At 35.5% G+C, this 19,148-nt stretch overlaps 1 protein-coding gene across 6 annotated transcripts in view; it reads right to left on the bottom strand.

Moving 5' to 3' along the window:
* Positions 1-19,148, bottom strand: part of DICER1 (dicer 1, ribonuclease III) — a gene marked incomplete at its 3' end in the record, with an annotated part of 66,154 nt that overhangs the window by 39,089 nt on the left and 7,917 nt on the right. For 4 of the 6 annotated variants that reach the window (XM_083863202.1, XM_083863200.1, XM_083863204.1 and 1 more), the window contains exons 2-5: positions 10,155-10,220; positions 9,123-9,223; positions 1,304-1,496; positions 247-409 (exon numbers count right to left, since the gene is read on the bottom strand). In XM_083863202.1, the coding sequence (XP_083719328.1) occupies positions 247-409; positions 1,304-1,447 (307 nt within the window). In that variant the 5' untranslated portion in view covers positions 1,448-1,496; positions 9,123-9,223; positions 10,155-10,220. The remainder of the gene's footprint in view (positions 1-246; positions 410-1,303; positions 1,497-9,122; positions 9,224-10,154; positions 10,221-19,148) is intronic. The other 2 variants (XM_083863201.1, XM_083863203.1) reach the window with 2 other exon arrangements.

Raw genomic sequence — 19,148 nt, 5'->3', positions numbered from 1 at the left:
CATCAAGGAAACAGATGGGTAACTAAACTGCACTTCAGATTCAATGTCATAACTTTAAACCAGAAAACATGTTATATATATAAACAGATTATATTAAACAGATGATAAAACAAAAGATGAAAGGTATCACATCCTTGCTGTTGAAAACTTTATTCGAAAGTTTTTCCCAACTTTGCTTTCACAAGCTTCTGCTACAAAATACTCCATGGAAGTATTAGCAGTGTGTTTAGGAATGTTTCTTCTTACCTGAGTTGACCAAGAACACAGTTCTTTTTCCATTTTTGTTGAAATCTCCCCTGATCTGATAGGACAGCTCTTTAGTGAGTAGTACTGCAATAAAAGTCTTCCCTGAGCCAGTGTTTAAGCAGACTATTGTATTATGATCCAAAGCTGCTTCAAGCAGTTCAACCTAGATTTAAAAAATAATTATGTCCTTACTTGCAGCAATACAGTGAAAAAGCTGACAAAAAATAACAAAAGTAATACATAAACTATAGACAAGTACAAGTCAATAGTATTGCTTGAGATCTTTCAAGTGCCATATAATTAACATGTCTCTTTCCTAACAATGTATTCTCACAATCCTTCAAAAATATTAACACACTATGTACAGCCCAGCTTTTAAATCTAAAATCCTTCAATCTGCTCTCAGGCAGCTTTCTGAATGTATCTTTTTAGTAGATGATTCTGTTGCTATACACATGGTGTGAAGAAAGAAGCTACACTTTTAAAGCTAACTGCACACATCAATTCAGTCCAAGGAAGTAGACTAGCTCAAGGTGATCCAAGTTTCTCAGTAACGCTAACAAAACACTTCTGGGCACCTCTGCAGTGCAAAGAGAGCTGGTACTCTAGAAATCAGTTTTCCTTAAAGTAAAAATCAGAGTACCCTGATAGGGCTTCTGACTTTAGAGGGCTGCTTTGACCAGTATGTGAACCAAAAATCAAAATCAGTATATCATGTGGAAGACAAAGTGATAGGTGGAAGAAAACGTGATGTATGTACACAATTGAGAGGTACAATTTATCTGTCCCTAGCAGCACTCTGCAGATTGGCAGGAGAACACTCACCTTAAAAACTGTTATGTTTGTTAGAGCAAACTGAGAAGAGGAAAGGGAGGATATAAGAAATGTTAAAAAAGCCAAACTGAAGAATTAGCTCCCAACAGGTGGAGCTCAGAGAGACATGTCCTGACAGTGGACATCACAGCATATTTTCCACCTGCTCTTGTTCTTTTTCCATTAATTAATGGATTTAACTGTACTTTTTTTGCTGTTACTGTATTAGCACTATCACTAGTACCTGATATTTTCTTGGTGTGTAAATGTTATCATGAATTGCTTCTTGTTGCCATGGCAGTCCAAAAAATGGACCCATTGGGGAGGAAGCAGGGGTCATGAGCTGCAGTCCCGCCATGCTGAGGGATTGCAAAGCAGGGCTTTTCATTCATTCATCCAGTGTTTCTTTCATTGCATTTTTGTTCCAGCACAGCCTACTATGAGAAGAAAATGAAACAGTATTAGATATACTTGCAATCTCAAGCATTAAGAGAACTTTTATCAAGAAAAGGACATTACTTGATTTTACTTACAGAAGTGCTTCTTCTCATACTATTTTCAGCAGAAAATGTTGATTTTAAATTTACAGGCATGTCTCCACTTGAAGATGTGTGCTTATCAAAGTACCCCAGAAATTCAAAAGGAGCTGTACTTTACAGGGCAATGCTCACTCCAGCAATTTGGATTTACACACTTACATTTTAATATAAAGTTCCATTTATGGTCTGACAGAATCTCATTTTAAATTTAAACTTTAAAAAGTAAAGCTGTCTTAGCTTTACTTCAGGAAAGAAAAACACTGAATTTTACAGTACAAGCACAAATATAAAATTATCCATTTTTCTTTTCAACCAAAAAGGCCTTTGACCAATTAAAGCTTTAAATACGCACAAACAGGAATTTTATTCTAATTTCTAGGAAAAGAACAGAAACTATATAAGAACATCAATATTTTCAAATCATCAGATTCTGATAAGATTATCTTTTCAAGAACTGGCAGAAGCATTATAGATAATTGCTAACTACTCTGGTAAGGGCTAATAGAGAATGAAATCCTAACCAGGTTAACCACCAACATCCATAAAGACACTGTAATTCATCAATAAACAAAGCATTCAGAACTTCTTGACAAATGGACACTGGAGAACACTTTCCTACTGAGACTATGAAGTCCTCATTACCAGGGGGTGTGTGTGTGTGTGTGTGTGTTAAAAACATTTGTTACTTGTCAGGAATGATCAAGATTAAATCAAACAAAACTAAACAAAACAACTACCAACTAATACAAACAAACCCCACAACATAAAAACCTTATGCCTAGGAAAGTGATTATGGCCTGATGACATAGAAAAATATTGCTGAAATATAAAGAAACAGACTACATGAAATCTAACGAATTTTGAATACTCCTTCTTTAAATTGGATACATACCCTATTCAAAAACCAGTATTTTCAAAAGTTAGTTTTCCTCAAAATTCCTACAAGCTCTCTATTAATTTTATCATCAATACAGGTTGAGAAATGCATAAAATTGATCATACATTCATATTTAGTAATTAATTAAAAAGATGTGAGGAAAAGCTAATTATAATTTTATTGCATTGGAATGTTTTTGCTTTTCTGTACAACAGGAAACTTGCTTAAGTTTCAAAAATGTGCGGTAAGGAATTAAAAAAAAGAGAGAAGTCTAATACACTATCTAAGAAAGAACCAGTAATGGTTATCAGAAAAAACTGAAGAAAGAGTAAAAAAAAAAGCAGTACAATTAAAAAATCAAAAATGAGGCATTGACTAGATTTCCAGAGGTCCCTTCCAACCCTAGTAATTATGTAATTCTGTAATTAAGAGAAATATTCATTTAGATTTGTTCTATAGTGTCCAACTAATAACACTGTTGCTCTGTTATGTGCTAATATTTTAAAATTAAATATTATAATCTGGACCATGTCTAGACACTGATATTAAACTAGTATTAAATAATTATAGGAAGCTCTGAAAAAAGATATTAAACCAATTATCCCACTTTCCATCTCAGGCATATATTGTAAAATAAAGAGAAGGCAATACAGGGAACTACATGATCACTCCTCTTGCAGAGTCAGAAGTAATTTCACTTCACTGTCAGTGGTCAGATAAAGCTTTGTCTCAACTCCTTTCTAAGTGGCAGGGGAAGCTCTGAAGGACAGTGTGGTTAAGCTGAAGTAGCATTATAGAGAGAGCTCCATTGTAAAAATGTACTTATCTTTTATAGACAAACATTCAGTAGTAAATGCTACTGAACAAGGATATACAAGTAAATGCTAGTGAACAAGGATAAACTTTGTGAGTTTAGAATCAGCAATAAACATACTTCCCTCTCAATCAAAAATGTTCCTCCTTAATATAAAAAGTGTGTTGATACTGCTGGAATATTGTCTGATATTTTTATTTGGGCATCACAAAAACTGTCACAGTGAGAAGATTCCAGAAAGAAAAGATGTCTTAAAATCTTAAAAAAAAATCAAAAGGAATGAATGTGCATTTTCATAGGACATAGTAAAGAACACGCTTGACATTTTATGCTTTTCCAGTTGCTTTAGGACAATCTCCAAACTCCAGGCAGCCTCCTCATTTACTTTTCACTCCTGTAATGTAAGTTACAATTTAAACCCAAGTATTTCAGATTACCTAAACAGGTAAAATGGATCAATATTGCTTTATTTAGCTGTAAATAAAGAACAACACAGTCTACACAAATCACACAATCAGTACTATGTCACTATTCATTTCAGTTGTAATACAAAAAGAAGATTCTTAAACTGTTTCTATACATTTCAAAGAATGCATACAAGCACAGGCAGGTTTTAACAATGCAACTATAGTAATTTTATACAGTGTTCTAATCCGGCACAACTAAAGATGTTTTGGTTCATTCCCTCCTTGGAGCTAGTGGCCATTCCTCCACTGGGACTCCAAAGCTTTGGGTCATAGGAGTCAGCTGGCAGGAAAGACTCAGTCATCATAGAATAGTTTAGGTGTTAGACAGCTGCACATAGAAATCTGATCATCCTTGACATTCTGATCTACTGAGCATTCGCACGTCAAATGTACCTGATGTTTATCAGCATCTGACTGATAGATTAAATCAGTCACTGGCAAAGACAATAGCATGACAATCAATCTTCCCCAGACACCAGTAGAAAGCATCAGAAAATTCTGGGCATTAGTAACCTTAGTGAAGCTTTTGTATGAACTGATGGCTTAGGTTCAGAATAGGGAAGAAAGGAGAAAAAGCAGGGAAAGGTGTCATTTCCAACACCCCACCCACTTCTCCAAGCTCAGAGATGAAGTCTCCTTTAATAAATCTAGCTTCTCTTCCTGTTTTCAGTGAGTGGAAGCACTAGTTGGTAATACAGAGAAAAAAAAAGCTTAGAATCATAGAATGGTTTGGGTTGGAACAGACCTTAAAGATCATACAGCTCAAACCCCCTGATGTGTTTGAAGAACACAAAGGTCTTGTGCATGACTACAGTATTTAATTGAAACAGTCTCAGTAAAGCTTCTCTACTTACATAGAGCAACTGGTGAAAAACAACTAATGTTTACTTCGTTTAAAATGAGACCTCATTGTCATTCATAATAATTGCTAGAATGGACTAGGGAAAAAAAAGCCAAACATTCTCCACTGTAAAAGCTGAAGCGGATTCCTCAATCATTCTTGTACATAAACCCAGCCACTTCAGTTTTATGAATCACTTTAGATGAGTAGCTCCTCCTCTTTGTTTGCTGTTCCGTCTGTCTTGTGGGGTTTTTTCAAATCATAAATGCAACTTTGGGAACATATTAAATAGCTGTATCACATCACCAGGAGGGAATTAAGGAGAGAAAACCAACCTTACTTTAAAAGGCTGCTAATAAAAAACAAATAAAGGATCCAGTATTACAAATAGTTCTCCTCTTTTGCTATGCACCTAATAACTGTTTAGCTACCCTGCTGCAAGAAGCAAGAGGATTTATGCTTAAATATGGTTCCAGCTTGATCTGGAATGATTGAAACAACATATACTCTAAACTACAGCTTTGGCTTCTGTGCACCTTCATGGAAGACCTGCTGTTAAATACAATTATGTCACTGAGATGAAAAAGCATTCTCAAAAAACAAAAACAGCCTTTGAGGCGTGAAGGAAGGAGTATATGCACATTTGTAACTTGGAAAGTACACACAACCAAAACAGCATTGTGTGCCACCACAGTCATACCTGGGTTGAGCTTGCATGAGACACAACACGTTTGAAAGAACATACAGGGGGAGGGAATTTAGGCTAAGTCTGGCAAAAAGAAAAAGTTATGCTCCCAAATCAATGTTTCTTTCTGTTACACTAAGGTTTCCTAGTCCTGGCCCTCATTTCTATCATCTGTACTGGAAGTATATAAGACCTGACAAGATCAATGTCGATGTTATTATGGGAGTACACCAGAATAATGCAGTAATTGTATCATTCTACAGTCTCTATTTCAATAGTAAGGAAAAATATCAAGTTCTTCAATAAAAGAAAAGCAGTGCAGGATTGTCTAGAAATAAAAAGGGAAAGAACACATCTACTTGAAGAACAGATTTTAAATTGAAAACATTTGAGATGTAAGCACATATGTTCAGAATCTGTGCACAGAAAACTGCACATGAGCTAACTGAAAATAGCTAACAGTGAAGCAAAACAAAAAGTCAAACTAGTCCTGCTCAGCCAGTGTTGGGTAATAAAGATACCTGCCAAGATGCTCCATTTTTGTCCACTGCATTATTTTGAAATCTGACAGAACAAGAAACTGTAAGAAGTAGCTGAATTTGGAGTGAGAAACATCTGAAACAAATCTTATTTCTTGTGACTCTAGACTAGTTATAGAAGCTGGATAAAGCAGCACAGTGCTCAAGCTTATTTGTTCTACTCAAATAATAGTGAAAGTTCCAGTTTCATAGCCATCAATCTCGAGAGTTTTAAGAGCAGAATTCACAACCTAGTGTCCTTATTTTAATGCACATTTATGTGAACAGATAGTGAACTGCAGAGCTAAAATTAACCCCTTATTCTATCATTTAAAGAATTGTTTTTCAGAAAAAAAATGTTGGAAATGAAGTCAAATGAAGCAATGTGAAGCAATGGCAACTTTTTTCAGTCTGCAACAAATCTGAAACTGTGGTGCAGGTTTTTCAGTCATGACTATATCCAATTTGAAGCCATCCCCTAGTGCACAAAAAAAAAAAAAAAAAAAAATCAAGGTTTACTGCACTAAGGAATACAAGCCAAACCCACCAGAGGCTTCACCTGGAATGATCCTGGGGATCTAGTCCTGCTTGGAGGACAGTTTAAAACATTTATGGAATGGCACTGAGGTACAAAGAAGAGAGTACTGTCCTGAGGACGCAACTTTCAAAAGTTTTTACCACCATTTGTGAGCATAGTTTGTGCTGTTTTCACAAGTTAATGCAAAACTAAATCTTCTATTAACAACAAAAACATCGTACTGCCATTTGCAATGTATTTGATTTGCTTTCTATACTGATTTTTAATTTGTACCTAATATAATCCTTGTGATACAAACATTATTTTTGATGCTTTAGGATTTCATCTTTGTCCAGGAATCTCTAATTTATCCCCTAGAAACACACTCAATATCAGCCAAAACAAGTTAGTCTCAAGAGGTAAAAATAATCCACTTACTCTAAATGAAATAAACCACAATTTATAAAAATAATATGAGTAGAACCTTGCTGCTTGAATATTCTGTTACATAACCACTCAAAGAGTCTGAATACATTTTCTTTATAGCAATTTCTATCTTCAAGTGCTACATGAAACATTAACTTGCTGAATGATCTAACACAGAAAATTCTTACTTGGGTAAAGAAGGACCAAATAAAAAGGAAAATGTAAAATGTTACAAATACAAAATACAGAGTAGAAAATTAACATAACTGTTAATATATAAAATGTAAAATGTCACTGAGAATGCTCCATACCAAGTTACACTAAAGGCATTCAAAGGCAAGAATTGCTTTTGCCTCAATTTAGGTGAACTTGCAATATTCCTATGTTGTCCCATTTCCAAGCTGTCTTTTAAAAGAAGTGTGTTTTTAAAAAGGATTTGACTTTTTCAGTGACAGCCCAGAAGAACACACTACTTCTTCCAGAAAAAGAAGTGTACTTTGTTAATATTACTCCTGCAACTTTAATTCTCTTAAGAGAACTGAAAAATCTCAAACCAAACACCTCCAAGTTTTATCTGAAAAAAAAAAATATAAAATCCAGATTTCAAACATCAAACAACTGACAGTACTACTCAGTAAGACGAATCAGAAATCTCTTTTATATTGTGCTCTCTTTAAAACAGAACACTTCTTATGAGACATACTTTCTCTCTCATCCTTCAAAGATCTTTTTCCCATGCATTTCCTAACAGCAATTTTTACAGTTGGTCTCATGATATTCTTAAATTAAAAAGCAAAAGCATTTCAGATGTGTTCCTCTCCAAGAAGGGAATGTGTAGATGCTTTAAAAGCTCAAAAATAAGCACCTTTAAGGACCATCTTCCCTGGTTTCCCTAGCACAATCACTAATATTCATTCTAAACTATAAGAATTCAATTTTTTTTATTTTTCTGATACAGAACCAGTCTAACACTAATCTTTAATACCCTACAAAGGCATACCAGCACAACTACGACATTGTGCTTTCTGTTGTCCAGGAAAAGTCTTATTGAAGAGCTTATTAAAACAAAAGTTTAACTGAAGCTCTACATTTGGATGAGCTGATTCTGAAGCACTTCTACAAGCAGTGCAACAGTTAACAGGTGAAATTCCTGGCAAACTCCTCCTAAATGTCCATTTGTAGGAGAGAAATTGAGTACAACGTGACACTGAGCAGACTCAGAAAACCCCTTAAGTCCTTCATGCAGTGTTCAGTACAACCAAACCTGGACTTAGGGCAAAAGCCTAATAAACATTCTGTGTTGCCATTAGTCCACCCTGAGCAGCAAACAGAGCCAGCAAATCATCATTCACACAGGAGTTGTGCTGCTGCACACTGAACAGTCAAATGCAAATGGATTATGCCACTATTTATCAGCAAAACACACCAGGCTGTAGGGCATTACAAGTAAAGCAATACAATGTAAAAACAAAAATCGGTTTTGTAGCACATCTCTAGTGATACTAGTGCATGAGGCATTCAGAATAAACATTCGGAAAGGGGATGTTTTTCCTTAACGAATACAGACATGCAGCCAGATTCTGGAACAAACTTTCACTTTTTAAAATTATGTGAACAAGGCCCATGCAACAATCCTAACTATGCAGTTGCGTAATCAGCAGTGCAGAACTGGTGCTATGCAGACTCCTTCCACCTCCCTAACACTGATGACAAAAGACAAAGCATGAAGTATATGGATCTAAGATTCAAGGAAAGGTGACCACCAGTGGAACTAAATATATTTCTGTCTTCCCTATGTTATCAAAGCACATTCTTCTGCTATGTATTTTTAATCAGATAGCCTCTTTCCCTATTTTTGCTGAACTCGTATTTCAAACTGAAGCATACCATTGAAACTAAGATCTTAATTTACCTATCATTTCTTTTCCTTACCATTTACTTTGTATCTCCTATCTGGAACAACATATGAATTCAATTCTAATTTTAACCTTTTAACCCCCTGTGTCTATGTGTCAACTCTCCCTTTTTTTTTTTTTTTTTAACTGATTGTATTTCACCAACACAACCATATTTGAATATAAAATCCACAAGAAAAACACACATACATAATTTTAAAAAATGGAACAGGTTTTTAATCATACTCAACTTCATAAGAAGTATCAGGGCAAGTGTTCCATGATAAACATCTAAATGTCTATGAATAAAATTAAGTAGCTACTTTCATTTTTCTTTCTAAAGAAATTCAGTCAACTTCTATAAACTCGCACGTGGAAGGTACTTTACTCTATGGCCCTGAAGCATCTTTAAATATAAAATAGGAGAACACAAAGCAGTGATACATCACAACCTGCTCTCCCCTACTACAAAGCACAGTCTTACCGTTTTAATTTCCGCAGTCTCTGTGTTTATGCTTCCCGAACTGCATTTTGACATCATGATATCAGCTTGTAGATTAATCACATAATTTGCAAGCCTTGACTCTTAAAGAAAACAGAACAAAAACCTATGAACTATAAAAATTATTTGAAAAGGGAGCTACAATAGCAAGATTAATTGTGGTAATTCAGTTGCTTATAAATATTTATATGTGTTGAGCCTACACTACAACGCGCTGACAGAAATGAACTATTTAGGTTCACTCTGAACATTAATTATTTTTGTTTACTATCAGAAACTAAAATTTAAAAGTGTTATTTAAAAGAAAATTTAGTTTAAATGTGCACATACTTCCCTAGTCCTATTTCCAGGTTACTATCACTTCCCTAGTCCTACTTCCAGGTTACCATCATTAATTACTGGCTTATGCGAGAAATGTTAGAGTAGAATGTTTGATATAATTCTTACCACGGTTTGTGTAACTGTACTGCATTCCATGCACATGCATTTTCACTTTGAGTTAGACATTAAAAACAGAATTCAAGAATCTTTAACTATTCTAGTTTGAAAGTGCAAGTAATACAGTCAATTCATGAAAAAGCAACAACCATTTCTCTCAAAGTACACATCTTTTTAGTAGAAGAAAAAATACTGTGCACTTAAGATGGCGATTTAACCATAAAAGTAAAATTCAGACAGACAGAAGTTCATGACAGTGAATTACTAGATATATTAGCCAAATATACATGTTATATATTGAAAATGCTATATATAAAAAACAACTTAAAGCAAAAATACCATATTTAGCAGATCTAGAGTGTTCATAAAGCTACAAAATAAAAAATTTGCACAATATATACACCTAAGAGTGTGAGTTTTGCCAGATCTAAGGAGAGATTGTGAAGTCCAATTTTTTTAAATCAATACTGAAAACTTAAACACAAAATGATCTTGATGAAAATTTCTCGTCCAATCAATTCCATAAAGTTAACAAAGAGGACACTCACAAGATTAGTTCAGTATGTTCATTTTTACCTCAAACGCTGATGCTGAGCTTTTCCAGAGTCTCCAAGCCTGTAATTTTGTTTCACCCTAGGTAACCTAAAAGGCAACATAAAGAGAGAGCATTTAACCATGAACTGCCATTAAAATCAACTGTGCCATGTGGTAGTCTGCTTTCTTGCATTTTAATATTTAGCTCTGTAGCAAGAGCACATGGTCCTTCAAAATCTAATTATCATATGCCCCTTTTTGGCTCGGGATACAGACAGTCAGTGTCTGAAAGATCGGCCTTAAGTGCTAAGGAGATATTTGCATGTTTTGTTTTATCTGTTAAAGTAATTGCCAGCTAAGGCCAACTAGATTCACAGCTTGTCTCCCCTGTGCTCCATGCATGTTTCACCTAACACGGTAGGGAAACCCAGAAGAAAATTATTATTTAACACATTTAAGAGAGAGATCTGAAAGAATGTATGTTTTTCCAGATAACAAAGTAAACAGTTATTATTTCATTTTACAAGAATACAAAAGGAATGCAGCACAGATAATCTGGTGGATACTGCATTCATGTAGAAAACAGACTGAAAAAAATTTATTCCCTGGGCTACATTTTAAATTTATGTCTGCAGCATAGGTAAACACATCCTTTATTTTCAGCACAAAATACAGCAAATTACTTCTGAGATGTAGTAAGTAGAATTTAGATTTATGATAGCATGTTCCTGTTATGCCTAGGTTATTCATTTATTCACTGCATCTAAACATGAACCAGAATATATATTCCATTGAACCAGAAAATAACCTAACAACAGAAGACTGCCACATCCACGGTAAAAATATAGAAATATACTCCACTCTCTATATATCTGCAAGAAAAGTTGAAGGGAACAATGCAACATTTGGGTACCACAGCAAAAAGCAAACATGAACAGAAAGAAAGGTTCAAGCCTTGTCAGTAAAGCTAATGCCGCAAAACAGAGCAAATTTACTTTACTGCCAAATCGCAGATGGCAAACACAAAGCACAGAGACCAGTAGGTAAGATCTGGAGAACCGAAAAAGTGTGTAATTCTAATTCTGCAGAAGCACAATCGCCTCCTTAGGCACACCGAAGCCAGAAGACCGCGGCTTTAACCAATCGATCCGCCGGCAGGAATTACAGTAGGCCCTTTGAATGCCAACCTAAAACCAGACAGGCCACATTCCCGAGCTGCAGTCAAGGTCTAGCACAAAACAGCGGCGTGTATCACATTAGCATCTAAATGGCGCTGGTGCACCCGCTCAGACAAAGGCTGGTGCGATCCCTCCCGGGCGGGCCAGGGGCACCTGCCGCTGCCGCCAGCGCCCAACAGCCCCCGGGCCGCACCACAGCCCGCAAAATACTGCGGACCACATTAAATAAATAAGTGATTAATTTTGCTCTGTAGTTCCTCGGGATCTTGTTAAAAACACAAAAAGGAAAAATCAGTGACATTTTAGAAACTACTTTTTAGGATTGTCGTCAATGTCTTCGTCAAATAGCAAGGCTCTCCCTTTTTTTATATGTCACCTTTTAAGAGCTCAACATCCACATATTTTATCAACAGGTAGAAGGCAAGAGTTCTAAAATAATCAGACACTCGGGAGTGTCTACCTTCAAATCACAAACACAATAAATATTCAAAGCACTAACATAAAAAAAAGTCAGTTCCTATAAAGACATCAAGAGAAGCATCCAAGAAGTGACATAGTAGGCACTTCTGCAAATCTCCAGCGCTCTAGAAATTTGCAAGCAACCACAAGTTACTCCTGCAAATCTCAGCCAAGATGCTGGCTATTTGCTACTGAAACACTACTTTTGCAAAAACCAAATATCCAATTATATCCGAAAATTAAGACTATATCAACAGGTTTTATTTTTATTTCATGGGTTTGTAATTGAGTCCTTGAAAAGAATCACATTCATACGATACCTAACTTGCTATTAAAAAAGAATGGTGAGAAAGTGTAACTGAAATTTACAGTATAACACCTGCTGTCACACGAAGCAAAAAGCTTAGTCACTATAAGCAAAAAGCTGACTCTGAAAGTCTATTCGTGTTCTTGCTCTTCAACGTCTTTGACAATTTGAGATTAAACAACTAGTCCCTAGAGCAATTATTCAAACTCTTAAAAAGTTGAAAATGAAGTTATTTTGTAGTGAGTTCTCTGCAACTGGAGTCTTAAATCATATGATTTATTTAGTGAATAATCTTTATGCAAATACAACTGAATTCCAGCATGAACAAAGTCTTGCATGATCTTTAGGGGGTAAGGCAAAAACTGCATTTATTTATGATTGGGAAGAAAAAGAACATCCGGGCTGGCATCCTGCCTCCACAATCACAGCTGGTCGCAGATGCTGAGGGCAGGGGGGAAGGGGTGACTACAGAACAGGACTTATCCTTCTCTTCCTCTTGTTTTTCCAGTAACTTCATATTTCAACTATTTTTCTTTGGTTTATTATGGTACAAACTATAAAGTTACGTCAGAAACCATAGTAAAAACTCCCTATTGCCTCAGATTAATGTGAAAGCAAAATACTCTTTGACATCCAAGGACCTAGGACTTCACTGAAGTCAGGAAAAAAATTACACTCAGGACACACACCTTTCTGAAAAAAACCAAAAAACCTCAACTATACAAACACTCTTAAACACATTTATTAGTTTTAACAGTAATTACAATTAAATTATGCCACATATTTGAGGGATTTTTGCTGTATAGAAAAATTCCAGCTCAATGTGTAGATTCTAATTTATGGATAACTATGATATCAGTACCGCAAGTAGGGATAACTGACCATATCTGTGAATTTATTTATCATTTGGTCATTTACTTGGGTACCAAATTATTTATTCGAGATGATTTAGTTAATTTAAAGGTTATGTTCAAGCCTTTCAGGCACTTATGTCTTTCTACAGGAAGGCAATTAAGCAGACATTAGAGCAGAGATTTCTCTCTTCCCCAATTTGGGGGCAAGCTGTGAGGCAAGTACAGTTCCAAAGCATTAATTATTCTTGCTTTGGATAAGTAAAAGCAGCAGCTGCCCCCTGAATATAACCCCATGTGGAGACTTCAATCCCATTATTTGCATAAACATAAACCCTTTCTCTGCATGTGGCTGAAAGTCAAGCTCCTCAAAACATGGGTATTCAACAGTTCACTGTTATCACTGTGCCACAACATCCAAAATTACTAAATTCCTTACATTACAAAAGACTTTCTTTGAAGTCAGTAATGATGCAAGGCCAGCAGACATTTGGATTGTAAATCAAGCTCTAAAACTTCCACCAATTCTAAAATGAGAGTTCAAGTCTACTGCAGTCGGCCATATCAATTTATGTACCAGCCAAGAACCAATGTTCAAATTCTAGCCTTAGTTCCGAAAAAGCCACCAACAAAACAGAAGTATTCATCATCAATGGTGAGTCAAACCAACTACTCCTAGAGCAACCTTAAAATGTGTATTATATGCTGATTAGCACATTATTTAGTCCACATTTTATGCTTTGCTGGTTTTAATTTCATCCTAAAAAAGGGAAGACTTCTCCTCAGTTACACTACTTGTCTTCACATGGCCTTTCCCTGCTGCAAACTTGTGGGCACACTACTGGAATTTTCTTTTATGTGAAGCTGGGATGAAGTCAGTATTAAATTCATAAGAATATGCAGCACAAAGAAACTTTTTTCCTCCCAAATTCGGAGGGCATTCAAAGCTCTTCAGCTGCCACAGAATTCACCAAAGAGAAAAAAAACCCCACAATAAAAAAACCCTCATACTTAATTATTTTATTGAAGAACAATATGTAAGTAACTTCCAAGACATTTCCACAGGTCCACTGGGTTATTTTTTGGTTTGTTTTTTTGTTTGCTTGTTGTTGAGTTTGCCTTCAGGTTGTTTTTTTTCTAAATATGTAATATGAAAAATGAAGATGCCACCCAGGTTCAGTCTACACCCCTGGAGGTGTTTAACAGAACGTGTAGATGTGGCACTTACGGACATGGTTTTGTGTGGAGTGGGCCATCTTACAGTGATAGATGGATTTTAGGGGTCTTTTCCCTAAATCATATGGAATTCTGCAATTCTATGAAAAGGCTCTGTGGCAAACCAACAGTGTTGCAAGGACTCCTACACAACATATGAGCAGAATAAATGCGCATCATGTAAAATGATCTGACTAATAATTCCAAACTGGAGAAGATATAGCTATTTCCCTCTGTATAAATACACACATTAGAATATGAACTAGAACTACTTCACATTCTTTACAGTTAAACTAATATAAGACTTCAGCAGCTCCTATCAATTAACAACTTTTATCTTTTAATACAATCTTTATTTTTCAATACTGTTCAATAAAGCAAACATTTGTACACTGTCTGGGGTTCAAAAGTGGTGAGAAGCCATAAATATTACATTTCACCAGTATAATGCTCATGTAGCATTTCATATCACAGGTTATCTGTAGCACTGCTGATCTTTCAGAACAACTGACAATACTGAAACTGAATCAAAAATATTCAACAATTTACATGGCAAAAATATTGTGACAGAAGAGCTGAAGTCCTTATCTAAGGTAAAGTGATAAAAAATACCTGTGAGATGAGACATGTTTGTTCTGTGTCCTGTCAGTCCTGAACTATTGGTAGGAAAAACCAGAACAATTTACACAGATTTGAGGACTTCTCCTTGTGCTCAGCAGCAGCAGAAAGGGGAGGTGTAGTATTTCGATTAAAGCTTTTTTTTAAACAGATGCCTTAAATGGAATTCTTACATTTAGGAGTAAATATGGAATCCCAACCGAATTTGAAAAATAAAAATATTCAAGATACACAAAACGTGATGTGGACAGCTTCTTTTCCCCAATCTGTGGGGTCATAGGTGTCTAAATATTGATTGAGAAGCTTTTTATTTTCTTTCCTTCTTTGAAAGCTTTTCATATTATGATCAACCATGAAAGCTGGAACAAGGTCTAAGATACTTCACTGCTAACAGAGGAGGTGGTTTAACCAGTTCATAAAGGTCCCTTAGCTCCAATCCTGTTGCTTCTAAGCACAACTCCAAATCAGAAAACAGTCCCATTTCTGATTCATCCATCGAACTTCCATAGTAGCAGAACAAATGCAAGATGAGAAAGAATAAATTGAGATAAAACAGGCATCCTTGAGAGAGTTCTCTGAATGTATAGACAGGTATCTTTCCCTAATGCCAAATGTAGATTACAATCCAGTGCAGCATTAGTCCAGTTTTCCACATTAGATATTCTTATAACATATACAGTGATGGATACTCTTAACTATGTGGGTTTAAAAAAAAAAATCCAAGCTATTCCTCCCCACTGAATGGTAACAAAAGCTTGAAAAACTGAAATAAGCGGGAAGGTAACTTTTTACCTTTCATTTTTCAGAATTCCTGCATTTATGCAAAAGCATTCCCAGATATGCAAATGACAGGATTGTTCCAGACATTAATGCAGTTGTGGTTTACTGGATACAGAATTTACTAAATACTCATTTAATGATTATAGAGGCAAATTAGGAGCAAAGAGAAATGAAATTATGGTTAAACAATTCCATTTTATATATTATTATCTAAAACTACTCAGGCCTGAGAAATAATGTTTTAAAGGAGTTAAATCCCCGTAGAGGTGCAGCTGAGGGCTTCTGACACTATGTTGGGTTCTGGAAGCAATATAGCTAAATTAATATAGTACTAAACCTGTCAATTATCTCTTTTGCTAAGCACAACTCAGAATTAATATATTTCTATATTTGTTTCAATTCCATATCCTGTTTATACTACTGACAATACTAATGAAAAAAGACACACATATGTATATGACCCTAGTCCACAGCTGGAAGAGAGTTCCTTTCTTCTATAATACTAAAATATATAGTCCTGTAATTCAGTCAGTTGTGAACTGCATTTTCAGAGCAGAACAAAAAACTGCAAGTTTGTGTAGAGACTCTTGTCTAAAAACAACACAACAGAATTTGCTTTATTCAGGATTATCAGCTCCACAAACCCTGGTTATCAAAAAAACAGAAAATACAAAGCAAAAGAAAGAATTCCATCCTGTTCTTACCATGTTAGCTGTAGTCTGCATTAATGCTGCCAAACCACCAATTTTTATGCCTGGAATCATCTAATTACCAGAAGTATAGCAGCTTGATTGCAGCAACATTAAGTAGCCAACATCAAGCAACAACAGTCAAAAATTCTGAGCTGTTTTCTTAATTCAATAGTTCTCAATTTTCAGGAAAAAATGGAGCCAAATTCCGTGAGGCTGACTGGCAGCTGCATTGGCAGAGCCTGGACTTCACCTCCCCTTTCTGCTGCTGCTGAGCTCAGCTTCTACTCTGGATAATTAAGACCTACCAGAAGAAAACAGTAAAGGCCTGGCAGGTACATTCCTGGTGACTGACAAGGAAGAAGAATAAGAAGGAGACAAGCAGAAGAACACATCTCCACCATTCTGAATGTGGGAGACAACACTCAAATTCACATACAGTCTCCCACAGTTATCACTGTATCACTCCTCCAGTCTAGGCAGCTCTGCACACACATCAATTCTTTCATTAATGATGATACTGGATTAAGAGTACTTTCTTATCCTCATTTATTCTCACAGTCACCCTGCAGATGACCAATTCCAGCAGCTCAGACTATGTTTCTCCACAGGTTGATCGAACTCAGACTCTCTGAAGACATCCATGAAACCTCACAGAAGTGAAGGGCAGCTGTAATGAACACAGTCAGTTCGACTGGCTGGATCAGAAGAATCACTGGGAGCATGCAAGCAACAAAGAACTCGACCTAGTTATGAGGAAATTAAAGGAAGTCTCTAGAAGCAAACCAAAAACACGTGAATGCAAAGATTTAGAAAAGCAGAAATATTTCAGATTTTAAAAAAAGGAAAAAAACCAAAACCCCCCAAACTTTACCAAAAATCTTTAGATACCAAATAATTTCTTTTATCAACAAGGAATAATCAAGCATTTTAAAGTAAATTACTCCACCATTAACATGGCAATACAGCAAAGTCCAATTAAATCAGATGCATTAACATCCCCAATTTTGATGTATACTGGTAAACGTCCCAGATTTATACTGGGAAAGCTTACATCCAGGGTAATTACAAAACTAACCTATTAGTTGGGAACTTATATTGCTTTTATAGTTTTCCTTAGAAACAAGTGCATCCATAATGGTATCATTTAGTCTGATTCACAACACAGGGATCTGAATAATCAGGAGAATACCATCACAGCCATCGACATTGCAGTAAACACATCATTTACCTTATTAATCGTTGTACTGAATTATGTAGAACTACTTTCCCTCTGCGTACTATGGTGTATTCGGAAAGAATTCATAACTCAATTAATGCAAACATTTATAATAATAAATAGAAGTTTAAATTGTTCAGAATAAATATTTAAATACAACTGACTTTCAATTTCATTGACTAATCATTTGCTTTCATCAGCTAATGAGCAGCTTATTTGAGTAGGCATACACAGATGCATTAAGATGCCTAAAGAGGCAGATAATTGATGACTTCCAGAACGACTTAAGCAGATTACATGCCTAACTTTCAATGGAGATTTCCCTCTTCTTCCTCAGCACTGCCTTCTCAACTCTTAACAGGACATCTCTCATTTTTCTTTAGCTAATGATTTTAAGAAACTGCCTTTTTCATTATTTCCTAATTTGCAATTCAAGGTACTTCAAATACTAAAACTAGTGGAAAAAAAACCACCAAACCACTAATGAAAAAAAAAAAAAACAAAAACAACCAACCCTCTAGGCCTCTAAGATTTGTAGTTTTGAAATGAAATTTTAAAGATAAGTGATTTTTAAGTTAAAAATTATTAGGTTTGACCTTGTTGCACAGACAAGATGTTAGAGAAAATGAGACTAATCAACTAAGGCAATGAAGTACATTGAAAAGGAAAAGTGCCTTAAATCCTTATGGGCAAGCTGTCACTGAGAAGAGTGACCTTATTACTCCTCCTTTAGTAGGATTAAGCACGTGGCATATGCAGAGGTTTTCCATCCCATCATTTTACCAGATCAGTATTTCACTTTAGCTTTCTCAAATATGTTTATAAAAAATATGCAGCTGGTTGTACAGTCAAGTTTTTCTAAAACACTAAGAGAAAGAAATAAATTTCTGATGTAAACAAAGCACCAGAAAGATTCTTTTAATTTTATCACTTTTCTTTCATTTTCAGTCAGCAGCAAGACAAAACACTGTATAATAAAGGCTTCCTGATCACAGACCACTGCACATTTTGTACGGCACGGTTATACCCCCAGAGCATCACTCTTACTCTCTCTTCAATCCACTTGCTGCCTCCACAACTGTTTCCAGGTAATCAGTGACCACATCTGAGTCAGACTATAACTGAGTGCAAGAAATCACACAGAATAAATTGTATCTTACATGACTTAGTCTTGTTAATTCACTTTACCACAAGACTTCAGAAATGCTTGCTCCAATGAAGTTTAACAACAAATACCAGGACCTGGGCGGGGGGGGAGAAGTATTTTTTTTCCCCTAGGCAGAAATGCCATCAACATCTAAAAACCTCACCCCACCACTTTCATAAGAATGGAAAACTGGATAGAGGATAACATTAATTTTTAATAAAATTTAATAACTTGAAGTTATTAAGTCATTGATTTGTATCTAATTGTATTAGTGTCTTGGAATACATAATCACTACATCTGAGGCAAAAAGGAAAGTAAGTCCTAGAATTTTAAGCAGCTTCTTGTACAGATTCCTAATTATAGAGTCACAACTACAAATTACCATTTGGTAAAAATGAGAGATTGTAAACTAGGCATAACTTCAGATGAGAATTTTCCAAGCTAATATCTAGTCTAACTGTTCCATCTCGATTCCTGCACTGATTATAGCTACTTTTATTAAACAGTTGTTTATATCTCAGAATAGTACTCACTAAAGAAGTGTTGGTAAATCCAATTGTTTTCTTATTTAA

Source organism: Zosterops lateralis (genome assembly GCF_965231275.1).
Source record: "Zosterops lateralis genome assembly, chromosome: 6".
In the NCBI taxonomy this organism is placed as follows: domain Eukaryota; kingdom Metazoa; phylum Chordata; class Aves; order Passeriformes; family Zosteropidae; genus Zosterops; species Zosterops lateralis.
Note: the sequence above shows the minus strand (reverse complement) of the source record. Positions and strands in the feature narration are given on the sequence as shown.